The 27,369-nt window shown below is 39.1% G+C and overlaps 1 protein-coding gene across 1 annotated transcript; it reads right to left on the bottom strand.

Annotated features, from left to right (window-relative positions):
* Window positions 1-8,610: 8,610 nt before the first annotated feature.
* LOC139742581 (sialin-like) lies at window positions 8,611-19,798 on the bottom strand. The gene is made up of 9 exons (XM_071653112.1): window positions 19,658-19,798; window positions 18,666-18,902; window positions 16,079-16,166; window positions 13,539-13,634; window positions 12,515-12,639; window positions 11,539-11,694; window positions 10,956-11,088; window positions 9,499-9,740; window positions 8,611-8,796 (listed from the first exon to the last, which is right to left on the bottom strand). Exons 1-9 carry the CDS (start codon window positions 19,796-19,798, stop codon window positions 8,611-8,613), a joined length of 1,404 nt encoding a protein of 467 aa, XP_071509213.1.
* Between the last annotated feature and the right edge of the window lie 7,571 nt (window positions 19,799-27,369).

Consider the following 27,369-nt stretch of genomic DNA (forward strand, 5'->3'; position numbering starts at 1 on the left):
TAAACACCCTCAAAGAAACACACACACATAGGCCCTACACACACACACACACACACACACACACACACACACACAAACACACACAAAGAAATAAAATTTCATCAAATTATAGACCGATATCAATTTTACCAGTAATGTCCAAAATATTAGAGAAAATTGTATTTGATCAAATATATTGTTACCTGTGTCAAAATGACATACTCAGCTCGCATCAACATGGTTTCCGCCCTGGTCATTCCACTTTAACCGCATTGTGGTATTTAACAGATGAAATGTGTAAACAAATTGATAATGGAAATGTAATTGGTGTCGTTACTCTGGATTTACAAAAGGCGTTCGATTTGATTTCCTTTAATGTTGTCATTGAGAAATTAAGATATCGTGGATTCGACTCACAAGCATTGCATTGTTTCAGAGATTATTTCACTAACAGAGAGCAGTCAACCTTGGTAAACGGAAACTTGTCAGCAAGTAGGACGGTTACAAGCGGAGTGCCACAGGGAAGCATTCTCGGGCCTCTTTTGTTTATCTTAGCTTTAAACGATCTGCATAAATCTGTTAAGAAGTGTGCGCTTTCCCTATATGCAGATGACACTTGTTTATATTTTCCTTCTAAGGATCCGTCTTGTTTACAGAAAACAATTAATGATGACCTAGTGTCACTTCTTGAATGGTTTAAAAGTAACGAATTACTGTTAAATGTAAACAAATGTCAGTTTATGTTGATTGGATCTAAACGGAATTTGCGAAATTTTCAGAATGTTCATCTTAACATTCAAAATACACCTCTGCAAAGAGTTTCAGAATGCAGATATCTCGGGGCCATTCTCGATGAAAACCTAACATGGACCCCACAAATTGAAAACGTTAGAAGCAAAACGCTTAAAGTCTTTCATGCAGTCAAGCGTATAAGAAAGTATATTGATAAGGATACCTCCCTGTTGTTATACAAAACTCTAATCCAACCCCATTTGGACTACTGTAGCGTAATCTGGAGGAATGGTCACTCGGGTCAACTAAATCGATTGCAAGTTATTCAGAACAGATGCCTAAGAATGGTGCAAGGTGTTGGCACCCGTTACAATAGGGAAACTCTTTATTCTTCTCTTCATGTCGACCGACTCAAAGAAAGAAGGGGAAAGCAAGCCTTAATCTTTATATTCAAACTGTTGTATAACCTTGCTCCAACAACTTTGTCCTCTAGTGTTCAACTCAGATCATTTGAAAATTACACTCTACGAAACTCAAATACTCAAATTGTGATGCCAAAACCTCGATCTAATTTTGTCCGAAATAGCCCATTATATGTTGCATGTAAAGCTTTCAATAACCTTCCTGTTCATTTAAGAACAATTAGTGACATCAAAAGTTTCTCGAAAGAGATCATGAAGGTAGCGGAAATCCCTTAATGTGTCCATAGAAGTATATCGATTTTCTCTTTTGTTTTTAATATCTGGTTTTTTTTTTCTTCTTCTTTTTTCTCATTGATCTTCTTTGTAACTTATTCAGTGTTTGTTATTTATTGTATATCATTGCATATGTTTGCATTTTCGCCGTGTGTATGTATACTTTGTTATTCGATGTGGTGAACACGGCCTTGCTGAAAAACAGCTGTCCAGCTGAAAGCAGGCTTTTATTTCCGTATATAAATAAAATAAACTCAACTCAACTCAACACACACACACACGCACACACACACACATATACATAAAGGACCTATCCACATATTGGCAAAGAAAATGATTGATCAGGAACTACTTGTGTAGGATAAGCCTTTACGTACACATAGAAAATAACGGGAAATATAAAGTACACGGTACATTATGTACTTCTCTTGCATTTCAGCCTACATGATGTATAGTGCACTGATTTCTATAGTGTCATTATGTGTGTGCGTTTTAAGTGTGTGTGTGAGCGGGCACATACTAGGTGTTGCAAAAAAAAAGAGCTCGAAAAATAAATATCAGATAACACTGTCATTGATATGAGTAATAGCTGAAGAGTGTACAGCTATATTGGAGGAGATTTGACTATGAAGACAGATTGTGGTCAAAAATTGAACCCTCTGTACAAAACTGAACTTTACACAGGAACCGATGATATGTATGTCAGTGTGTGCTTACAATAACCATGAACAATAGACATGAATACCACGAATACCCGCTTTTTCAGTGCTTGGTGTCTTGCTCCTAGGCAGGTGAATGCTGTATTGATAATTCATGATGGATTGCCCTGGGCACTACTAGTCTGAATTCATGGCAAATGGCAAACTGCATACACATGAAAAAAGTATTAAAGCATACAGTATGTTTTCATGTGCCTTCATACACTACATTTTAGGATGAATAAAAACTAGCTGTGATAATGGAATATCTAATGAATAATAAAAGAGCAATAAAACCCTGGCCATTGTTCAGGAAAACAATCGTCTGGATGTTAACCACACTCTCCTATACACACCAACTGAGCTCTGTACATAGTTAAAGTTTGGTACAGAGGATTGAAAATAGAGCAAAATCTGAACCCTAACTTAAGAATAAATCTTGATTTCGATGAAACTGATTTACGCTTTCATTTTTTGATTACCTATAACAAACTGCACACTCCTCAGCTATTGCCTGTATCAATGTCAGTGTTAATTGATATAAAGTTTTGGAACTGTTAAGGATCAAAAGTTGGAAATGTGTGGTGGTTTTTTTTTTTGTGTAACAAATAGTACATGAGAATAGAGTATGTGTCAATGACCGCCGTGAACGTTTTTCGGGTTGGGGTGAAGGCTGGGATTGGCTTACCCCCCCCCCCCCCCCCCCCCATGGCCCGAATTCACGAAGGTGGTACAAAAGAAACCATGGTTTAAACCACGGACAAAAACCATGGAGCGCCAAGTGTCGCATGGAATATTTCGTTACGAAATCAGTCATTTTGTTGATGAAATGATTATTTAGTAACGAGATGACAACATTTTGTAACTAAATAAACATTTCGTCCACGAAATGATAATTTCGTTAACAAAACGGTCATTTTGTCGACGAAATGACCAATTTCGTAACGAAATGTGACTCTGCACCTCAAAACAAACAAAAAGTCGCCAGACATGAATTTCAAGTTAAGACCATATTCTAAAAGAGCAGACTTTAAGCTTTAAAATGATGTATAACTCAAATCAAATGGACTCTCCTAACCTATCTAAATATTGGAAAGAAAGCACAAACTCAGGAAAAGTGTGAACTGAGAAAAGAGGCTCTGAAGTACAGTGTCTATTCAAGCGCTTAATCTTTACCAAACCGTGCTGGCTGTGCGATGAATGGGACAAAAAACAGGAAGTAAACCACCAGAGTAACAACAATGAAGGGATTATCAGATTAAACTGAAATTAAGAATGCCTCATTAACACATTCTGTCCATACTTAATGCCAACTTTCAAAGCAGTAGCTTTATCCCTTCAAAAGTTATTAGAGTTGAAAGTGAAGAGTGTGGACAAGGTTTTTCAGAAAGGAAAAAGGGATTCTAAAGACACGCCTGATCACAGTATTCTACCAAAAATGTTCGAGATAAACTGCTAAGAAAACACACTTTCCTGCCCGTTTTATGATACCAAATTTTAGCATAATGTAAAAGAAGACCCGCTCTTTCAGAAAATATGAAAAAGTCAAGATCGGCTAGGTTGACCCATTTCACTTATTTTCAGTCCTCACGCAAAATCAGTGTGTGCGACTTTATGTTCGTTTTGAGGTGCACTGTCACAAATATTCCGTGCGACAATTGGCGCTCCATGGTTTTTGTCCATTGTTTAAACCATGGTTTCATTTGTACCATAGAGATATATACTAAGAACACTAGAGGGCGGACTCCGTAAAATCCCTGTGACCGATAGAAGGAGGCGTTCGCCATTTTGGTCCGGGCAAATTTCGACGAGCGACCGTACCGATAACGTGTAGCGCTAGCGGAGCATGCAGGGAGATCGACGACGGGATGCAACGGCAGTAGGCTAGCATCTATGCCAAGGTCTCCATCGGAGTTTGGAAATCGAAAATTTTCTTAAATTCGCAAATTCTACTTAAAGTAGCATAGATCTATGTTGCAAATGCCTGGTTTATGTGCTGCTTTTGGATGTAGAAACAGGAGAAAAGAAGGGGAGCGGAGTTCCCTTTCACAAGTAACTAAAATTACATTTATAGTGTGTGTTAAACAGATTGATTCAAGACAAAAAAAAAGAAAAAGAAAAGTAAAGGTCTTGCAAAATTCGTCAGGAGCACTCGACCGCCCTCCCTCAGCTATTCTCGATCTATTGCTACTATATAGAAAGCTAATACAGTACATAACTATATGCAAGGTCGGCGGAACGGGGGGGAGGGGGGTGGGGGGGGGGGCATTTGCCCCATTTCCAAAATAAAAACAAACACCTCCCCTTTTTAAAGTTTAAAAAGTGCTCTTTTCTAAGTGCCCTATTTGGCCCTTGAGCCCCCCCCCCCCCCAAAAAAAAAAAAAAAAAAAAAAATGTTCTTCCACCCTTTGCTATACCAGCAGTTAATTTCACTATGGTGATAGTGTGAGAAAAGCTCAGAATAATATATAAAATTATGCCCGGTGACAGAACATATGCTCCGGCATTGATATCTTTCTGAAAATAGAATTAGCATCATGGGTCTGATTGGGCTTTTGGTTCAAGGCAGGGTGAGGATTTAGGGTTAGGTGTTATGATTTGGGTTAGGGTTTATGTAAGCTTCAACATTTAATAGCTTTTCGAGCTTGAACATAATATGTCATGGAACCAATATGCCTACACGTACTTACAGAAATGATTTGTTATTTCATTTCCACCACCACCCACCACCACCAAAAAAACAAAAAAAAAAATAGAAATACAATGAAACACTCGAATACACAAATAGGACTATAGAATGCAGTCCCCTCATACAGAAAAAATGTAATAGCAAAAAAATAAATAAAAAAATTGACGCAGTATACTGTATCACAAGGGGCATCCGGCTGTCTAGAGACCAAGAGAACCCTTTGTATTGCATGGACCATATTTCTGGTCGTGTTGGTCGGCTTGAAAGTATTACCTCGTTGAAAATAAAGTAATTTTTTTTTATTTTCATTTTCTTTACCACTCATAAGAGATTGCTAGCAACTTAAATTTTTGAGTTGTTTCCTTCTCTCATCCGACCCCCTCATCTTCTTGCTGAAAGCCAATACGTGTTTGAGCGCTTGTTGTACGTGTTTACGTGTCTACCACTACTGCGCTGCCCGGACGCGTGTTTTTTTTAGACGGCACAGATTGGGGAAACTAAAAATCTATCGGGGACCCTATCCCTAAACCTAACCCTAATCCTAATCCTAACCCTAACCATCAAACCCTAACCCTAACCCTAACCCTAACCCTAACCCCAACCCTAACCCTAACCCTAACCATAACCATAACCAAAAACCCTAACCCAACGTTTTTCCCATAGGTTTAACACGCGCCATGCCCCAATCTGTGCCGTCTTTAAAAAAAACGCTGCCCGGACGCGATGTTTGTTTTTGCCCGGACAAAGATGGCGCACGGCCTCTTCATCTCGGCACACGAGCACTGCGTACGCGCCATACGCAGTCCGCGCTCTAGTATATTATTAGTATACATCTCTATGATTTGTACCACCTTCATGAATTTGGGCCATTATGTCCAAATCTGTGATGGAACTTTGGAGGTAAATTGGTGCTGTGGATTTATTGTTGATTTTTTTTTCATTCGTGATGAGCCTTTTTTTTTTATTAGTATCACTCTGTTTTGGATATCTCAGCCATTTCAACACCAATTTTTATCAAATAAACGTTGAATTCCTATCGGAATTACATGCCCTTTCATATTTCATAAGATGTTTCTCATCATATTACCAAAAATGTTAGAAACCTGAAGTTAGGTTTCAACCAAAACTTAACGATTCCTTTAAACCCTTCATTCGGTGTCTCGCACTCAAAGGGGAATTCCAATCCACTTTAAGAGAACCAATACTGTTTGATGAACGTTCTCTGATTCAATGCTTGACATAATATTTGACTTATTCTTTGCAAATTCGAGATAAATTGGACAAATAATAAGGAAACTACGGCTCTTTGAATACTGTAAATGAATCGCAGCGGGCGACAAATTAACAGACTTGCTCAGGGCGGAACTTGTGGACAACTCTCCATTTATTTTCTATACAAAATGTCAGCATTTCAAAGCTTTATCTTCTTTCACATTATAAACATGTTTCACCTTCAAAATACGTGCTTGCAAAATGCATTCTATCGTGCCGCATTTGGATTGTTGAGAAAAAAGGAAAAATGTGAAATTGTATGAGTATTAAACCTTTTTAGACAAGTTCACATATCCGTCACAAGCTGTTTGTGTCCTCTACTGGCTGTTAAACTTTGCAAAGCTGTGATTTCTTTATTTCTTACCCGATTTGGCTAAAACTTGCAGTGATTAATTAAAACTGTAGAACATATCAAGCATTTGAAGAAGAATAACTTCACATGAAGGTATTTTTTAAAGTTAGTTTACAAAGAAGGAGTGCAATTTTCCTCGCACAAGTTGTGACTTTTGGAGGTTTTGCTAATTTTTCAGGAAGCAGTTATTGAACAGTCAATATGGATATACGTAATGCAAATAGTGAAGTGACTGTGTCATTCCCTCATAACTTGCGTTACAGTATGTACATATTTTTCTCTACATTTCCAGTGTTTCATTCTAATGAGTTTACGTTCCAGTCTCAAATCCTTATGTATCTAACTAATCACCATTCTGAAGATATTCGACCAGGAATAACACCATGTATCAATACACCTCAATAACAGAAACATGTACGACAGATTGCTGGTTGTTTTAGTTTTTCATTTCGTATTTTATTTTGTGTTTCATGTTGATAAACCACACGCGATCAGTTCAATATCTTATAGTAAACGCACATGAACAAACACGTACAGGAATGCATTTATTACTGACAAACAAACAGGAAACAAGTACAATTTGTATAAATTTGGGTGATTTCAAGTTCTGTACTTGGGCTAGACCATTAGTGCTAGTAGTAACTGCCCTAAATCGAGCTCCAACACAGACGGTCAGATTAACGAAGCGATACCGATCAAAATTATCGATCCAAACAAGAGGTGCTAGCATCACACCACTCAGAGTCCGCGGGAATTGTGCAACGAAAAAAAAAAAGTTGTAGCGCATAAAGTTAAAGATTGAAATGCCACAAATTTCACCCCTTCTCCAAGATACGATCTTAATCTTGCCCCCCAAGCTCAGATTTATGCAGCCATGTCAAGAGCGTTACGGTACGTGGGCGACCATTGCATTAGCATAGACTTTGCACGTAGGCTTACAACGAGCATTTACTTTGCATGGACGTAAATGCCGGTCTTACTCAACAACGCGAACAACTGCATGGATCTTGAACGACATAAATGACGAAGATGATAATTCTCGGGGGATAGTGTTGGCCGATGGGTAAAAAAGTACGTAAATCGCCAACACAAACGGTGGAGCGCGTTTCAGCACACGACATTAAACCAGGCCCAGCAATAACCACCGGCAATACTCATAATTTTGAGGTCAAACTCCCAACACCGACTGATTCCAAGTTCAGTTTAATTGCCGGTGCCAGTGCTAAGATAGCACTAGCTCTAGCACCGAACTTGAAAATCATCCATTGATCAAGAGAAAAGAATGAAAAACACGAATACCTGACAGTGGTGCTTTTAGTTTTTAATTCTCAGCGTTTTTACGACATGTAATCGTTTAATTTGACAAAGAACGACGTGCGTCACAATTTTTTCTACATACGAATATCGAGACAATAACAGCACGGTAGTAAGGTTATATATTTTTTGACGATTTTAATAACTCTTAAACACCAATGACATAATGACGTAACGGAATGGCTAACATAAATCTATTGCCTCAAATATTAGAAATCATACCACGTTTTGATGCACTGACCCCATGCATTTCTACTGATTAACAAACAAACAAAAAGAAAACCAACCAAACAAACTTCATACAGTATATTATGTACCTTTTTATATATATATTGAATCTCAATAGATATGATATCCTGCTGTGTTCAAAAATTCTATAAATTGCTTACCTAAGAAATCATCTGTACTTGGAAGTCACCATCGCAAGGTTCTTCTGAAAGGTCATTATAAATTGCAACTACAGTATATACATGTAATACATGTCGAACTTTTGCAAACAGGGCGCATTGGTATAGCAAGGCTTTGGAGAGTGTGATGCGGTTTTCTGTGCCATTGTGCTCTCAAACCACGAAACCACGAAAGAATTTCATTTCGTTTTTTTCAACTAGTATTGCTCGTTTGTAACGTGTGTCTGAGTGTTTTTTTTTTCTAAGGAAAGTTTCTCCGATTTATTTTCCTACTTTTGTTATGGCAAAATGAAGAGGCTCAAATCAGACGGTCAAATCTATTCAATAGATCCAATGAGTGGTGCAAAATATAAACCTGAACAACGAATTGTCACTTGTCAAAAAAAAACAACAAACGCATCGAGTTATAAAGATTGTTTTCCAAATGTCCCCGTTCGCATTCTATAATATGGTACAATTGGGTCTTTATGTTTCATTTGTTACTGAGTGAAGTGCCAGCCTTTGAGTCTTCGAGAGGTATGTACTCTTCTTCTCCGCCCTGATCCAGGCTTGCCCAATGCTGCAGACGAGTCGTGCCAAACAAGACAAATATCAGTCCGCCAAAGACGTACACTCCGGCCAAGAACCACATAACTTTCTGCCAACCAGTGATGTCAGACTGTGTGAAAGAGAAAAAAAAATCAAATAAAAAAAAAATTGAGAAGGACGTAAAAGTGATTAGAAACCACAAATGAGCGACGTCGGAGATACTATGAAATCAAGGTTATTCCCTTCCCCCGCCCACTCCCTCCAAAATTACCTCAGATTGATTACTACAGCACACTCTCATTATAACGAACATGGCTACAACGAAATTCCGGTTACAACGATATGAGTTGATATGAATATGTACATGAGTGAGCGTCTGATGTCATCACTTCACAATTTCCATTTATCGTGCACACACACACACACACACACACACACACACAAAATGACGAATGTTTCTGTTATTAACATGTGAAACATGCTGGTATTCCTGGTCGAAAAACTTCAGAAGAAAGATTGGGTAAGTATACCAGGATTTGCTACTTGGATGTAGGCCCTTTTATTGGGTTTGAATGAAACACTGGAAATTTCAAACTATTTGTCAAGTTGAGAGAGGATGACATCATTACTTCACTTTGCATATTCTATACGAGAACTCTTTCCTGAAAAATCAGTGAAACTTCCAACTGTTATACCTTTCTGCTTGTTTTTCATCCGATTTTTATCAAATTAATGTTCGTTGTTGCGCTATAAGAATTTTACTCCTTCTTTTCAGACTAATTCTAAACTGCACTGGAATTCCCCTTAGATATGTGATATGTGATACGTTTACCTGCACTTCAGTGAACAGTCCTACGATGTAAGGCCCGACAATCCCGCCGAGTGTTCCGGCGGTGTTCATCATGCCCATAGCCGAACCCGCGTAGATTCCCGCTGCGTCAAGAAGCGACACGTAGTGACCAGAAAAGGAAGCACCGATTCCGCCCATTGCCAGCGTGACGAACGCCACTGACATTGCGATGTTACACCGGGCAAAACCAGTCAGTATGAGAAAGAATGCTCCGGAGAAAAACCCTTTAAAAAGAGAGAATGACAGGCAAAGATACGTAAAAACAAAACAAAACCCAGATAGAGTGTATGATGATACTTGGCTGCAAGGTGAAACAAACTATTCACCCGTCTTTACGTTACTGCAACATAAGGGTAACACTCATTATAGTATTTGTGTAAGATATATCTTTGTGGAAAATTGAGCAAAGAAAATGGGATTCCATCGGCATTCGAACCCGAGACCTCCGGATTGCTAGCCCGGTGCTCTACCGACTGAGCTATAGAAAGCCCTAGTTCAGTGTTCGTCCCAGAAACCCTAAATTATCAATAGTCGGTAGAGCACCGGGCTATCATCCGGAGGTCTCGGGTTCGAATCCCGATGGAATCCCATTTTCTTTGCTCAATTTTCCACTAATAAATGATATTTTTTCTGGTCAGTTTTTCTATTTGTTTTTGTTAAGATATATCTTATTAGATTTGTAAATAGACGTTTTTGTTAATCGATTTATTCATTCATTCATGTTATTCATTAATTTATTTATTTGGCTGTTTTTGTTGCTGTCTATTTGTTTTTCCAAATCCTCCTGCTTTTAACTGACATGGTGTACAATTATCTATAATGTTCAGAAATGTGTCCATTATTAGGTACGTGTTTGCTTGTTAGTTAGATTATTTTTTCTGTCTTGTCATGTTTTGGATATGTATAATTTTACATTTTTTTTGTGTGTGTGTTTGAGTGTGTGTGTGTGTGTGTGTGTGTGTTTGTGTTGTTGTTTTTTTTTAAGCAGCATGAGCATCGAAAGGTGGACCTGTGTACTACACAAATAGCCACTATCAAACCATATCAAATTCAAGATGAATTTAGTTTTCTCAAGTGAATAGAATTCGATAAACTGGCACCAAAATGTCGCCTCCAGGGGCAATTTTTGTGAAAACTGCTACTGAGCACTCATATTATTATTTTTGAGTTTTTGTCCCAAACGATTTCAGTTCATAGTCATATATTTTGACCGCGGATGTCTACGCCATAATACTATGCGCCTATGCGGACACAAAGTAAGTATTCTGGAACCAAAGCATAAGCGTGGAGACTAAAAGCATAACAGTACTATAATTCTAATTAAACGCTGTTAAATCTTACTGACAAATGCTCATTACATCTAAACCTTACATATTGACGTATTATCACTATTAAATAGTCATAAATTTTATGAAAAGATACGATCAGCTGTGGTCTACCTATTGCTGACATCAGTTTTCGAATAGCCGTCTTGCCAATGACTTCACGCGCCAGAAGTCGGTCCGTCAGGTAGCTCCCTGCTACCATGGTGACGAATTGGAAAATAAATAGAAGCGCCGAGTACACACCCGTCTGTGCAGAGTGAACAGAAAACGAAAGATCAAGTGATCAAGATCAAGTACTAGATGTGCGATGCTGATTTATGTGCAAGTCCACTTTAAACAGAGTATAATCAGAAAGAAGGATAATATCAGAAGAAAATCTTGTCACTATCGGATACAAAATCCCAAAAATTCTTAATTCACTTTCACATTTTGTATATTTTTTTTAGCACAAAAAAAAGAATGAGTAGGCCGCGATTATGTGTTTTCTGACTAAACTAAAATGAAATTATAAAAGTGAAGCACTGATGTACAAAAATGAGGATGATGAAACTACCACACTGATTATCATATTATGACATTCATTATAGTCATCCGTATCACTGTCAACATTACTTTCAACATAAAGATCACCATCTTTTTTTATCATCTTATTCATTGTCAGGTCAAAAGGATCACTCCTTCATGTGTACGTCATCACCTGTTCGATAGGTACCCTGATACCATCGCTGAAATAGAGCGGGAGATTGGCGAGGAGCGTGATCATTCCGGTATGGTAGGCAAACTGCGTGAAGGCCAGTACCCATATGGCAGGTGAGGTTAGCATTGCACCCCATGGTACAGACACTTTACTTTTCTATACCAAGTAGAAAGCAGAGAGGAAAGTCAAGGCTTGTTTAAATGTCTTACCTCGAGTATAAATGCTGTATTCCATATGAAACTAAACAACAGGTCGACCTTAAATCTGGCGGATGATAAATTTTCAACTTTACAATTGAAAGCTGGGACACAATGGCATGTAATAATAGTGAGTTGACACATAATTTGCTTACATTTCTACTTTTTTGTCCTCTGTTTTTGGCCTTCATGAAGGTATCCTTGAAAAGATTCGTTGAAATTAATAATTTGTGCTAATTTTGCATTCCTGTTTCGCAGACTATAAACTTTTAGATAATATAAAAAGTATACTTGCCTCGCTTAAGAACAAAAGACAGTTAAACGAGTGCAATACTGAGTGGAAAAAAAGGCTTTTGAAATTCAGATTATTATAGGCATTTATACACAATATGTCAAAATGAAATTCTACAGCAACATGCCTCAGACACTTCTCAAGAAATATTCGTGTCCTGCTAGTATGCTCAGACTTTGAAATTGCACAGGACGTAAATGCATAAGCCGCTCATCCAAGTACTCGAACTTAATCGACTGAGTTGAAAATGATGTTTAAAGGAATGACAACAATCCCCGGGTACACAAACGTTTCAAGTTGTCAGAACATATTGCCTGACAAATATTATGCTTATGCTACAGTTTTCACGACACTCTATCCCTGTTGTCGAATGAGTGACATTATTGAAAACTTTTACACGATAGAATCTATACTTGTCTACCATGACAACAGGTAGGATTATCCCGACCCCGACCCTAACCCTAACCACGTCATTTATCAATTTTACCGAGCCTGAAAAACGGAGCCCTTCTTCCAAGTATTTTCTCTCTTCCACTGATATCCACGGGTGATCCGCGGGCGAGCTGTACCCAAGGAAAGACCAAACGATGACCCATAACACCCCGCACGACCCTGCGGAGAAGGACAGAAACTTGTGTAGTCCCAATCATTACTGCAATGCTTGCAAACATCTTAGGTAGATCGGAAGTATAAAACGAGTCTCCGAAAGACAAACAAAATAAGACTGAAATCATGACCACAAATAGTAACTGAGACGGGAGAAAGTCTCTCTTATAGTGAGAATTGAGGGTTTCTGGGACGAATACTGTAATAGAGCCTTCTCTAGCTCAGTCGGTAGAGCACTGGGCTAGAAATCCGGAGGTCTCGGGTTCGAATCTAGATAGAATCCCATTTTTTTCGCTCATTTTCCCACTCTTTTAATCAGATTTTTCACTTATTCATCAGGTAGCCTATAGTAAATTATGCAACTTGTTTGAGTTGAGGACAGGCAACCCTGCTGGAAAGAACACAGTGTGAGAAACACAGTGTGAAATCTCTTCACACTGTCAATTTCGAGCGTTTTAACAGTGTGAACACAATGTGAGTCATTAATTTACAGTGTGAAACAAAGCATTACTATGTGAATACTCTGTGAAAACTACACCACAGTGTGAAATCACCTTTCACACTGTTAAATTCGAGCGGTTTCACATAGTCGACTGTGTGAACACACTGTGAACACACTGTGGGACACTGTGTTCTTTCCAGTAGGGAAAATAACACAAGAGATATCAAGATTTCTCGGAGTATCTTGCCTTTCGAGTCATTGGATCACACCCGACATGTCCGACACTGACCTCATAGTCGACCAACACAAGTCGGATTCAACAGACTGCGATCCCATACACTTTGGTTGGTGGCCGGAAACAACAAACTTTGCTTCCGACAAGTTAGTGACCGATGAGAAAAAAAAATCCGTCGGAAAGGGATATTATCCAGAATGACTCAAATCATTGCAGATCAATACTGACCGTAAATGTAGAAAGTAAAAGGCCATCCGCCAGCTACATCTAGGTTGATCAGAAAACCTGAAAGTGCATTACCGATGATTTTGCCAAAGTTGAAACCTAAAACAAAGAAACAGAAATTAGATGAAAATCGAAATAGCGAAAAGTCCAGGAAAAAAGAAGAAGCTGGGAGGTGCAGTGTCTCTGTATTACTGAAATTGAAAGCTAGATCTTAAATTCTATGCCAAAGTGATTAGACAAAAGACTCATTGTGCAGTCAACGGCCAGACACAAAGTTTTATCAGTCTTGTTTTGAATAATCTACAGAACACATTCATTGCACCTTCACTGTGCCAATATACTGAATATGCTCAGTCGCAAAGAACACTTTCTCTTTTCTTTTCTACTGCTTTTATGGTATCTCTCCTTTCTCTCTCTCTCTCTCTCTTTCTCTCTGTGTAATGTATATTCTAATTCATATATATATATATATATATATATATATTGAAAGAAATTGGACTGAGGCGGGACGTTGCTCTCGATCTTAGTCTCCCTTTTATTTGTCAAGCTTTCGGCCCGGCATTGGGCCTTCGTCAGGACCTACCAACAGAATGATTATTATATGTGACCCTGCACCTCAAAACAAACAAAAAGTCGCCAGACATGAATTTTTAGTTTAGACCATATTCTGAAAGAGCAGACTTTAAGCTTTAAAATGATGTATAACTCAAATCAAATGGACTCTCCTAACCTATCTAAATATTGGAAAGAAAGCACAAACTCAGGAAAAGTGTGAACTGAGAAAAGAGGCTCTGAAGTACAGTGTCTATTCAAGCGCTTAATCTTTACCAAACCGTGCTGGCTGTGCGATGAATGGGACAAAAAACAGGAAGTAAACCACCAGAATAACAACAATGAAGGGATTATCAGATTAAACTGAAATTAAGCATGCCTCATTAACCCATTCTGTCCATAGTTAATGCCAACTTTCAAAGCAGTAGCACTATCCTTTCAAAAGTTATAAGAGTTGAACGTGAAGAGTGTGGACAAGGTTTTTCAGAAATGAAAAAGGGATTCTAAAGACACACCTAATCACACTATTCTACAAAAAATCTTCGAGATAAACTGCTAAAAAACACACTTTCCTGCCCGTTTTTTGATACCAAATTTTAGCATAATGTAAGAGAAGACCCGCTCTTTCAGAAAATATGAAAATGTCAAGTTCGGCTAGGTTGACCCATTTCACTTATTTTCAGTCCTCACGCAAAATCAGTGTGTGCGACTTTACGTTCGTTTTGAGGTGCATGGTCACATATGAATAATCTGATGTGTCATATTCGTTCGGGACCCAGGGAACTATCTCTCATATATATATATATATCTATATATATATATATATATATATATATATATATCTATATATATATATATATATATATATATATATACGCTCACACAAACACATACATTATATATACATATATATGTGCCGTGCATAAATAAAGGAATGAAATGAAATGAAATGAAATAAGGTTTGTATATAGGGGATGCATAATTAATTTTATGGAAAGGGTACATATCAGTAAGGTTTTTCTTTGTCTCATTCCAAGACAGGGCGGTAAAAGTGGTTGATTTTGTACAAAACATAACAGACGGTGAACGACCTTGCCATGTATATTTTACATTACAGTTTGCAAGGTCGAAAAGTTCGCTCCTAAATGTGACCGTGCACCTCAAAACGAACATAAAGTCGCACACACTGATTTTGCGTGAGGACTGAAAATAAGTGAAATGGGTCAACCTAGCCGAACTTGATTTTTTCATATTTTCTGAAAGAGCGGATCTCCTTTTACATTATGCTAAAATTTGGTATCATAAAACGGGCAGGAAAGTGTGTTTTTTAGCAGTTTATCTCGAACATTTTTGGTAGCATAGTGTGATTAGGTGTGTCTTTAGAATCCCTTATTCATTTCTGAAAAACCTTGTCCACACTCTTCACTTTCAACTCTAATAACTTTTGAAAGGATAGTGCTACTGCTTTGGAAGTTAGCATTAATTATGGACAGAATGTGATAATGAGGCATGCAGAATTTCACTTTAATCTGATAATCCCTTTATTGTTGTTACTCTGGTGGTTTACTTCCTGTTTTTTGTCCCATTCATCGCACAGCCAGCACGGTTTGGTAAAGATTAAGCGCTTGAATAGACATTGTACTTCAGAGCCTCTTTTCTCAGTTCACACTTTTCCTGAGTTTGTGCTTTTTTCCAATATTTAAATAGGTTAGGAGAGTCCATTTGATTTGAGTTATACATCATTTTTAAGCTTAAAGTCTGCTCTTTCAGAATATGGTCTTAACTAAAAATTAATGTCTGGCGACTTTTTGTTTGTTTTGAGGTGCAGGGTCACAAATAATATTTTAGATCTTATAACGGAACAGCAATTGCTAACGACTTGCATGCTTTATATGACAAAAGAGGCACACAACACGAAGCGGCATCCGGGTATCCACAGAACAAAGAAACTGACACAACAAACAAAAAAGGGCATGACGAGTGTGGTATACCTGCGAATCCAGTTACACTCAAGCTACTCCTTTCACTTGGATGCGCCCATTTTGACCACAGTGCCTGCATTGATGGGAAGGACACACCCTACAGAAAAGAGAGCGAGATTAGTAAGAAACGGAGGGGAGGGGGTGGTGGAAGAGGAACGAAGATAGACAGACATAAAATGTAGAAACTATTTTTGAAGAGCTCGCTTCCAAAAGGCGCTAAATCCATTGAAAATGATCGATTTAGCGCCTTTTGCAAGCAAGCTCTTCATTTATTGTATGATACATATTAGGCCAAGTAAAAAAAGAAACCAGTTTCTCGTCCTCGCGCGCATCGATTTTGGCCGCCGCATCGATTTTTTTTACTATTTACTATTTTCAAAATGGCGCTGAAAATACCAAGAAATTCATAATTCTCGTCCCAACCCGCTCCCCGCCCGCATCGATTTTCAGTTGCCGCATCGACTTTTTTGATATTTACTATTTTTTCGGCCGCCGAAAAAAAAAGATCGACAATCACCTACCAATCGTGACGTCTCATTTCTAATTTTTACGCCTTGCGTCCTGTAGACTGCTGTAGACTGTAGTACAGCTGTAGCTTCTGTGTGTAGTGTGTATGTAATAACGCATGCATTTCACACTGCGAGCTCGGCCGATCGGCAAGAAGGAATGACCCACAAAGCGTCGAACTGCACTGTAGTTGGATGGGCGGCGCGGCGGGCCGGCCTACTGGGCTGTGATGTACAGCGCACTCGGTACGTCGTGAACGCGATAGCGGCAACATTTTTGCGAACAATCGCTGATATTCCACGCATATTTCGCGCGTTGTTCATATTTTTCCCCGTTTCTGATATTTTAAGCGGATGAATTGTACTGTACAAATGCTTGTTAGGATTGTACGGTATCGAGTTTGTGTACATTTTCATGTCATTGTGACTATGTGCATGTGTGTGCAGTGTCAGAAGGTACGGTGCCAGCAGGGAGGTCCACACCTCCCTGGTGCCAGTGCAGTGGCCGTGCCGCACCGTATATCGGCAAAGTGTGCTTGTTTTGTAGCTGTCCAGGGTCCCCTTCCCTGGTCTGTCACGGCGATACATTCTATTTTGAAGAGAAAATGAATGCGCTTTTCCAGCAAATGTAGAATTATTAAATGGGTGTATCTACAAAATAAATAACTTTTCCACGGATTCTGGTTTGTCTCGTATTTCTGCGGGATACTTTTCTTCACGATGTAAATTCACGGACACAGCCGTGAGTGGTATCACCTGTATAGTGTACTGTTATACAATCATTCATCATCCAAATAATGAGTGATTATCAAATGTCTTTTTAGAACATGAAGAAACATCTTTAAACGTTTAATGCTAGAATGCCATATCAGTATCATTTTGACATCCATCTGCAATTGTACAAGCCAGTTTCCAGTTGAATGTGCTACAATTGTACTGTGAAGAACTGCAGATATACATACCAGCTGTGTGGACACAAAAAGTCACAATCACCAATAAATAAAGCAGTGTTTTGAATATCATGGAATTTATTTCAGTCGTACATTTGTTGAATGACATGTTTTATACCTGTTTCAATTAATAGCACAATACATCAGAATTGCAAGTACACTGGTATCAGAAAAGCCATTACAACACTAAATACCAGTATTAAGATGGTCATGTTCCCTTGACATCTGTAGTGGAAAGAAAAAGCAAATGTATTTCTGCATGCATGAAGTTTCATTTCAAGTATGGCACATATATCTATTTGTTTGAAAATGCACAGAGTGCAGGCAAGACGTACACTTGGGACCTGGTCTCATAACACAGCTACCAGAGTGATATTTCATTTCATAAATTGAATATAGAAAATTGTAAAGCCCTCTCTCGTTACCTTTCTCAGAATTACCGGACGAGAAACACATATTACTTTCATTTTGACGATCCTTGAAAAAATAGTAAGATATCAAATAGTAAGGACCTCCCTCATCGCCTTGCTCAAAAAACCCGGACGAGAAACTACTTTCTTTTTTTACTTGGCCTTATATGAAGTGTCAATCGGGAAAAAAAAGAATTTAATCCTTTCTCGCGATTCTAGCGATTAAATCTACCCAAAACGCATAGAAATTAACAGTAAAAAAAGAATATTTGTAATCATGACTTCATGATGTTTCGCGGCGGCGCATCTTTCTCATTCCACTTCCGGCTATAAGATGACGAGCCCCCCCCCCCCCCCCCCCAAAAAAAAAAAAAAAAAAAAAAACAAACAAACAAACAAAACAAACAAAACAAAACAAAAAAAGGTCATCAGCGCAAAAACAACGGCCTTACCGCGCTCAAAGGTTTCATTGTAATCTTATTTACTGCCACTTCCAGGGTAAAAAAAAAATAAAAGGGGGGGGGGGGCAAAGTGGTGACGTAGTGACGCCCTATGTATTTCTATGTAAGGGTGCAAAAAAGTGGGAGGATGGGCGAGCCCAATGCCCCCCCCCCTCCCCACCCCCGGTTCCGCCGGCCCTGTGAGGTATAACTTGTTAGGTTTTATTTTGCTCTTTCTGATGATGAAGTCAAACAACAACAACAACAACGATCGACCAATGATGACCAACCTCGCCCAAGCCGCTGAAGAAGCGGGTCACGAAATACCACCGGAAGTCTGCCATGGCTGCCACTGGACCTAGCAGAGTGCAGGCACTGGATAGAAGAAAACCGAAGCCCAAGACCCACTTCATGCCGTACTTGTCGGCGAGCCAGCCGCCAGGGATCTGGGCAAAGATGTATCCATAGTAGAAGGCTGCGAATATCAGCTCCTGCGTGTGGGAGTCCCAGAGAAACTTGCCGTCTCCCTATAAGTTGTCATAGATACAGCACATGGGTGTCACATACAAGGTAAAAGTTCATTATTTCACTTTTCTTTTTCGTTGCGTTCCCGTTTTTACATCTGCATAAATTCAAGGTGCACAGGTTCATGGGCCACACGATCATAATGCTATACTGAGAAGTATCAGCAAAGCAATTACGTCCTGGTGCAGAACCAAGTTAAAATTGGACCTCCGGATGAATTTCAAACTTATATGAACACTATACTGGGTACAGAGTTTCAGAATTTCCAGTGAATGGGATGAGGAATAAGAATGTTCTCTAAATGTATAACAATTGCAGTGAACAAGGATGATGACATGGCAGCCTCACCATAAGAATGCATGGGTTAGGGCTCAAGGAAGCAGAACAAAAGAAGAAAGAATGCATACATTCTACACGGTGAGCTTGCTAAGCATGTGGTATTGTAATGGAATTACATTGCTATGATACATTTTGTTTTGGGTTTTTCAGAGTATGGAGTTCTCTGATCAAGGACCACTATAAATTCCACAAATCTACACATGGAGCCGTTGATTTACGTGTTCCATGATGTGAAATATGAACATCGTCTAGAATGTCCCTTTAAGGACCAGACAGGACTGAGTTTAACTGATGAAATTAATCAATCACTTGAAAATATAAATACTTCGCTTGCCAAGTAATGTCATCCTCAGAACCACATTTGGGTTTGTTTGACTCATAAATGCGGCTAAGAATTTACGGATATTATCACTCTTACTTCTGTGACTGACGTTGTGTTTGGAACAATATTCTGTTGACATGTCTCCAATGTCTCCATACTGCTATTCCAGGAAACCCGTTGTGTGACGTAGGTGTCATTCACCATGGCTAACATGGCAACACTGACGTTCTGTCTCATGGTGCAAATCACTGCCATTCCGAGGAACACGAGGATGCCCAGCTGATGGCGAGTGTGGATTATTCCTGGAAATGCAAGAAACATGGTCCCATCAATGCAATCATAACAACAACAACAACAACATCAATGTAATCATAACAACAACAACATCAATGCAATCATAACAACAACAACAACAACAAGAACAACACACACACACACACACACACACACACACACACACACACAATCAAAGATTTTGCCGATGACACCATCTACTAGTCATTGGGCCGGATGCATAAAAGCTAGCAATTGCTTGTGCTAGCCTTTTGCTTGAATCCGCATGCATAAAAACAAGCAACTGCTTGTGAGCAAAAACTTTTGCTAGCAAGCACAAACAATATTGCTTGCTGCCCGCAAGCAATTGCTAGTGGGTATCTCACTGAGCGGCGAACGTTTGCGAACGCAGCGAATTTGGGATTTCGCCAGGGTTTGTAAAGGGTTGCAAAAGGTTCGTTAACAGTTGCAAGAAAGTTCGCGAACTGTTTTTATTGTTCTTGTCGCAAAGAAATTTTGAACATGTTTAACATTTCTTTGCGAATTTGCATTTTCACTAACAGTTGCAAACATTCGCAAAACACTCGTAAGAATTCGCAAACGGTCGTAACACGGTATCGCTAACATTTTTTTTTTTGATTCGCCATTGCTAGCGAACAAGTGACCAAATGGTTCCTATATAAAGTTGACCCATTGAGAGAAATTTGTCATATTGACCGATTCGGGTTCGTTGAGGGCAGCAGACATTTTATGGCACTGGGCGCAGCCATGAGGTGTCTCAGCCGACCCCCCCCCCCCCTGCTCTCTCCCACCCCCCGGGCAACATGTTTATCACGCACTTGTAACAAAGGTTCGCGCACCAAGCAAGCATTCGCGCACTCAGTACGAGACGCCCATTGGCTAAAGCCATTTTTCATTCTGCGCGCGTGCTAATGTAGGGAGAGGGGTGGGGAGTGGGAAGGGGGGGGGGGTCGGCTGAGACACCGCGTAATGGCGCTGCCCATGCCAAAAATACACATAGCGCGTCACAGAATCGGTCAATAGCTTTAGTTCGTCATGCCGAAGAAGCAAGGTGTAAAAAGGAAAGCTAAGGCCCTTCGGGGACGGGGGAAGTACATGCCCTGGACCCGGTTGAAGAACTCAATCCAGTCCAGGAGGTTGCTACAGACCCCCCTAGTGCTGCTGATGAACCCACTGAGGTTGAAGAGGATGAGGAGTCTTCTGTCTCAGCACCCTCTGATGATGGGGAAGGAAAACAGACGAAAAAGAAGAAGAAGAAATCCTGTGTTGCCTGTACTTGGACATCAGAGGACAACGAACTGTTGGCTGCCCCCCCTTTTTTTTGGAGGAATACCACATGTTCTACAACTCCTATATATCTAGAAGAGTTGAAGGACACAACTGCCAAAAGAGAGGTGGTGAAGCAGTTTGTCAAGGAGAAATTCGAAGACAAGGAAGCTTGATGTACTCTTCATGAAATTCCTCGTAGATGGCCTGGCAGAAACTCTGGCACATTGGTCGAAATGGTGTTGTGTGCAGCACGAAATCCGTAGGACAGGGACTTTTATAACTATCACCACTGGTTAAGTATCTCAATGCAATGGCCACCTTCAGACCAGGCTCCAGAGCTCGTCTCAGGTTTGTGTCCTTCTTCTGGATGCGGGGGTTAACCTCTCAAGCTCCTGAAGCAGGCCAGGTTCCACTCTAAGAAAGTTCTTGAAGCTCTTGACATCTCCATCATGTAATTGCTGAAAGCTTTTCATATTGACCAAAGTATAGTCCTCTGCAACAACCACTCTCTGACTCAAACAGCCTTTTTTTTCTTCTTCCTTTCTTGTTTTTCTTCATCTTCTTTCTTTCTCTTAAGCTGCACGATAGCTGTAGCAGCTGCCAGGCAAAGCAGCTCTTCAAGGATAGCAGCACGTTGAGCAACTTCTTTTGCTTGACTGGGATGTTCGCTTTTAAGTATCATTTTCACATTCATAGACGAAAGACCAAACTTGTGCAGGAGTGGTATAAACCTACAAGAAATTCGTCTTAAGTTGTGTAAGAAACTTCTTTTCTTTTCGTTTTAACAACGAGAATGTCCAGTGGTTAGCACGCAAAATGTGATGAGAATGAGGCAGGATGTCTGACATCTGTGGAGAGCAAGGGGTCATCTCTCCGCGTGCGACCTGGCAGATCCGGGCTACTATAGGCAGTGATGGGAATCATCCAGTGGGCCTGTGTGTGTATGTGTGTGTGTGTGCGTAAAGATGTGTGTGTGTGTGTGTGTGTGTGTGTGTGTGTGTGTGTGTGTGTGGATGTATCTGAGTGTATGCATTTATCACGAGTGTCATTTCATAGCTCTTTTGCCAAGTCAGGAAATGTTTTCGCACACACACGTCCTTTCAAATACATGCTGTCACACCCGCCTTTGTTTTTGTGTTCGCACGGGCGGGACGTCCCTTTTGTTGAAAACGCTAGCAATTGTTTGTGCAGAACAAGCGAAAGGTTATGCATATGGATTTAAGCAATTGCTTGAGCTAGACCTTTAACTAGACGAGCTTATGCTTGTGCTTGAAGCAATTGCTTACAAGCAATTGCTAGTTTTATGCATTCGGCCCATTGTTAAGGCACTAATGTGATAAACAAAAGACAAAGTACACGTAAATGCACCTTTCTGTAGACAGATCATAACTAGCTTGTTTCCATGTTAAATGATAAGGTTATCAAAAGATGTCACGGAATCTTTGTTTGGTGAAGGTTTGGTGCCATTTCCAAGTAATCTGAAGAGAAATACTACAAAATTCAACACTGAATATAATCATGAGGAGTATTTAGATATTCATTTGGTCATAAGTGATGTTGAAGATACTATAAAATCACAAGTCAACATGCATTTCCATTGCATTGGTCCTTTAATCAACCCACAATAATGTACATGACGCAATTATATTATTACTACACGAAAAGGGGAGTGAGCGTTATTTTGGTCTCTGATATGAAAAAGATTACATGAGTTTGCATAAAATCGCATGAGAAAGATTGCATGAGAAAATGTTCTCTTGCATTCGAAGATAGATGGGGACATTCACACATCGAAAGGATTGGGCCAAAAGGAATGCAAAGAAAGGATACACTGCGATCGGCCATATTATGATAACTCACTTTTCTTTTTACCAATGAGCTGTTCAGTCTCTCGTCCAGTCGCTTCGGGGAGAGACTCCTTCGACGACTTACTGAGATCCATCGCTTCCGACGTCGAATGATATTTCGACGGAACTGGCAGATGTCGAGGACGAGATCGAAGTCAAAGGATCGTATTTTTTCACTACTAATTGGATCTTTTGATAAAAATGTAACTCACTTAAAACAGCCCTTATAAAACAGGGATAAACACACACTTTAACTGTCTATCACGCTGTGGATAAATAACCCTTATTTTCACATAAACCACACTGTGTGACCGCGTTCCCTATGAAAGGAAAGGGAGCCAAAGGTCGGGAGTGGTCCATTAGCATAATTCCACGAAATGATTCTTTTTTTTTTTCTATTCCTTTGCTTCGATTATATACCAATCGCTATTCCCCCGAATCCCGTGCAGAGCTATTTGGGGCAAAAGCTGTGTGTAAAACGGTGATGAAAAGACATGTTTTAAAAAGCACCACCACCAACAACAACAAGATTATTAAAAAAAAAATCCGTCACGAGCGCGATCACGGACAAGTGGAAAGAATTTCATAACGAGCAATCACAATGGTCATAACAACCCGCCACTAGAAAATTCATTCAGGCACACCGCAGGCTGTGAGTCAAACAATCCATCAATGACCCCTGCTGCATACATGCAGGTCTGAATCACTGATCTTTACGGGAGATATATCGACCTGGATATCTCAATGGCTCATTCTCGTTTAATTTCTTGACAAACTAGCGAAGCCTCCAAGCCGCCATCTTACCACGCAAACTCTACGGGGGGACTTGCACGCGTTTTCCAGTAGAGACTGTCATCAAAACCACGTGATGTCGTGAGCTACGTACGTCTATTGATTTAGTGCAAAATAAAAACAACCAAAAACAAACAAACAAACAGACAAACAAAAACAGGAATACTGAAACTCTTATAACAAAACGTCCGGGTATGTCATCATAAACTACAGGGGGAAAACATCGCTCTCATAAAATTCTCCCTTACCCACTCGTTATATTTAAAGCCCCCATCCATTTCAAGCTGAATCCCTCATAATGGTGGTCTCCTGGATTCGATTATCTCTGTTATTTACTGAAATATACTACTCAGTATACATCTTTATGCACGTTTCTGTTTATGTATACTGATCAATACTATTGCTTATGTGTATCTATTTGTGTAATGCTTTATCATCGTTTTAAATTACTGCACTTGTGATTCTTTGTCTTTGTATATTTCTATATGTACATTCAGTTTATATTTGATTGAATGCGGGAATGAATCAAATCAAATCAAAATAAAATGTTTACATTTCATTCGCATTTCCTTTATTTCCTTTTCTCTCGCTGTTTAAAGGGATCGCAGTTTGATATCTTACACCAGCTTACTCCCTCAAACCAATGTCAGAATTTGTCTCGTATCAGCCCCAGCAGGCAGTCATCACTGTGCGTCTCAAAGTGTTAACGGATACAAAAAAAAAAAAAAAAATGCTGAAAACTGCTCATCTGTCCACAGCAAGCCAGTGAAGTAGAAACTGGGTCAAAAAGTTCCAGAGTTTTTTATTCTAGCAGAACCTTCGTCACGTCAGAGGCAAATAACAAACACAGAAAGCAAGCAACAACACCTAGGTACTATGAACGTCAGGCACACAACAAAACAAAATGCACCAACAAGGGAGGAAGGGGGGGGGGGGGTTACAGAGACACATAACCATGAACCACGAGAAGTTTCAGGGGACCGGTAGGTGCCAGTATAGCAGGTAGCCAATTAATTAGGTATGGAAGAGGGATAAAAAGAGTGAGAAGGCACAAATGAAAGGTACTGGAAGGCCAGACATGACTTCAATACATTACGGGTACGCAACCTGTGAAGCTTTCCGTTTTCCTGATATCTATTGGAGTGTTTGTTTGTTTGTTTGTTTGTTTTGTGCCTATAGGCCTATACGTATAGTATTTTCATATTGAAGGATAGCTAGAATTTAATGTATGTTGACTTTTAGTCTGTACATAGCAAAATCATTAGATACTTCGTAAAATATGCAGCATATAATTCTTTAACACTTTTTTTTAATATTTGTTATGAACCTTTTAAGGCCTCCAGACCCTCTTTATTCGTATTCCCGCTCTGAAATCATTCTCCTGGAACGCTTGAACTGAACAATAGACACGGTTATGCGCCTTACTATTCATTTCCATTACCATTACCACCCGCACTTACCCATAACAGCCAGTATAGGTCACGTAATTTTTCATGCAAATGTTTCCGACAAATTCTTACCATACCAATGAATGGTTAGACACGTATATTTTGTCATAATATACATGCAGACGAGAAGTAAAGAATTAATCATCTATTCGATGACTTTTAGTGAACCTATAATGATACACCATATTACTGACCAGGCTATGATATAATCCATTTTTCAATAATACCTAAGTTCGATCGGAAAAGTGTAATTGGCTTATAAACTTAAAATCTTATTTCACCGATCTCACCTCCTGTTTTAGTCTATCGTGTCCATCCCCCCCCCCCCGTCAAAATGTTGGTTTATTTGCATAAGACGAGGAATTAATAGAAATGTATCTATAATTCTTACATTGTAGGCCTAAGCACACCATTAGCTATTGGTATGCATGGGATTTGAGATCTATTATGATTATGAGGTTAATATTTCAAAAGTGAAGTGGAAGTTGCATGGAGTTGAACTGACATTCTTAGTTAAGACGGAAAACCAACATGCTTAGTTCTGGTATTTAGATTCATACTCGTGAGCTCTTCTCCCTTTTCCACACATTTTAATGGCAACTTTGTTTTTGTTTTCTTTTATTCTATGTGTTGGTATTTTTTAAGAAGCCGCAATAAAGATTAGATGGCCGATTCAGAGGGCAGTCTCTTTCATTGTGAGCATTATGTCATGACTGGTACATTTCAAACACAAACATATGTTACGAGTAAGTAATTTTGTAGATAAAACAGATCAAAGCTCTGACAATTTCAAGTGTAGGGGCATATTATGTGAATGAATGTCGCCCTCTCTAGCTAGGAACTTTACAACCATTCGTGGTGTGGAAGTTGCTAAATTATATCGAGAACAAATTATTACAAGGAATGATTTCGCAAATTTCATTTGGTATAAGAAGACCGTATTTTCTTGATGTTTCCAATTTAAGATAAAGTATGTTGTACAGCTAATTTTGTTTTGCCTTCTGGACTATCAATAGATCCCATTCTAGTATAGGCACACATTCAATGTTACAATATTTTTACAATATTTTTAGTTTCATAATATCGTCGTACTTGTGTGACACATTATGACATGCGTTAAACCATTCAATGTAATTTCCATCCATTGAGAGTCTTCAAAAAGTACTCAAGGTTTTTTTTTCTTTCAAAACATGGCTGAATCAAATCATGGATAGGCTTGTATTTTCTTTTGAAAAGAATGCAGAATTCAACTTAATATGATTCTGATCCTATAGCAACTAAGTGACATAAAAGCTTGGTATACTATTGTTTGGTCTCAGCACTTAGAATTATTATTACAACAAAAAATGTGTTCACGCCTAATACTCTGGTTAAAAAAAACCCCAACATTTTACAACCTATTCAGCTTTAACATGAATTGGTGACTCTTTTTACGTCGAAAAAAACGGGATTTGATACAGAATGGTCTCCGATCTTTGATAACAATTACAGTTTAAGATAAAATTTTCGACTGGTTGTTGCTTGTTTATTATCATAATCTCGTATTTTATCTTTTTAAACGATATAAAAGATGATACAATCTAATAAAGAATAAGCAGACATGAACAAACATAATATGCAAATTTGTACCAAAAATGTATTTATCATAGACAAACACGTAAGAAAACCAGCACATCACATGTACAACATAAGTAGTCAAGAACAAAATTAATAGACTGAAAATAAGCATGAGTTATGAGTGTACATAGCATCTGCCAAGTGCTTTGAGACTTGGAGCCTTTATAGTACAATGCATCATGACATGATACGGTTTAACCTGATAGATAGTAGAGACGTAACTTTATGTATAGAAATCACCACAAAATTACAATCTGTGCCTTGATGATGACTCTTTTCGCTTCTACGCCCCCTCTCCCCCCCCCCCCTCTCTCTCTCTCTCTCTTTGGTCTCTTTGTTAAGACCCAACAGTTTTAGACTGAGGCTGGTATAAGTGCCAACAACAGTGCCTCTTTTATATGTGGTATTCCAGTATACTGAATGTTGAATATTGAATGTGATTTCGAGGGTTCGTTTGTTCTCACCATATTTCATTCTCGGACATCGAACCTTCGGAACAACGAATATTGTTTCCATTTCAGAATAACGAACCTTCGAAATA

This window comes from Diadema antillarum, unplaced genomic scaffold (assembly GCF_040938485.1).
Source record: "Diadema antillarum isolate AM-2024a unplaced genomic scaffold, OU_Dant_1.0 seq00001007_RagTag, whole genome shotgun sequence".
Lineage (NCBI taxonomy): Eukaryota > Metazoa > Echinodermata > Echinoidea > Diadematoida > Diadematidae > Diadema > Diadema antillarum.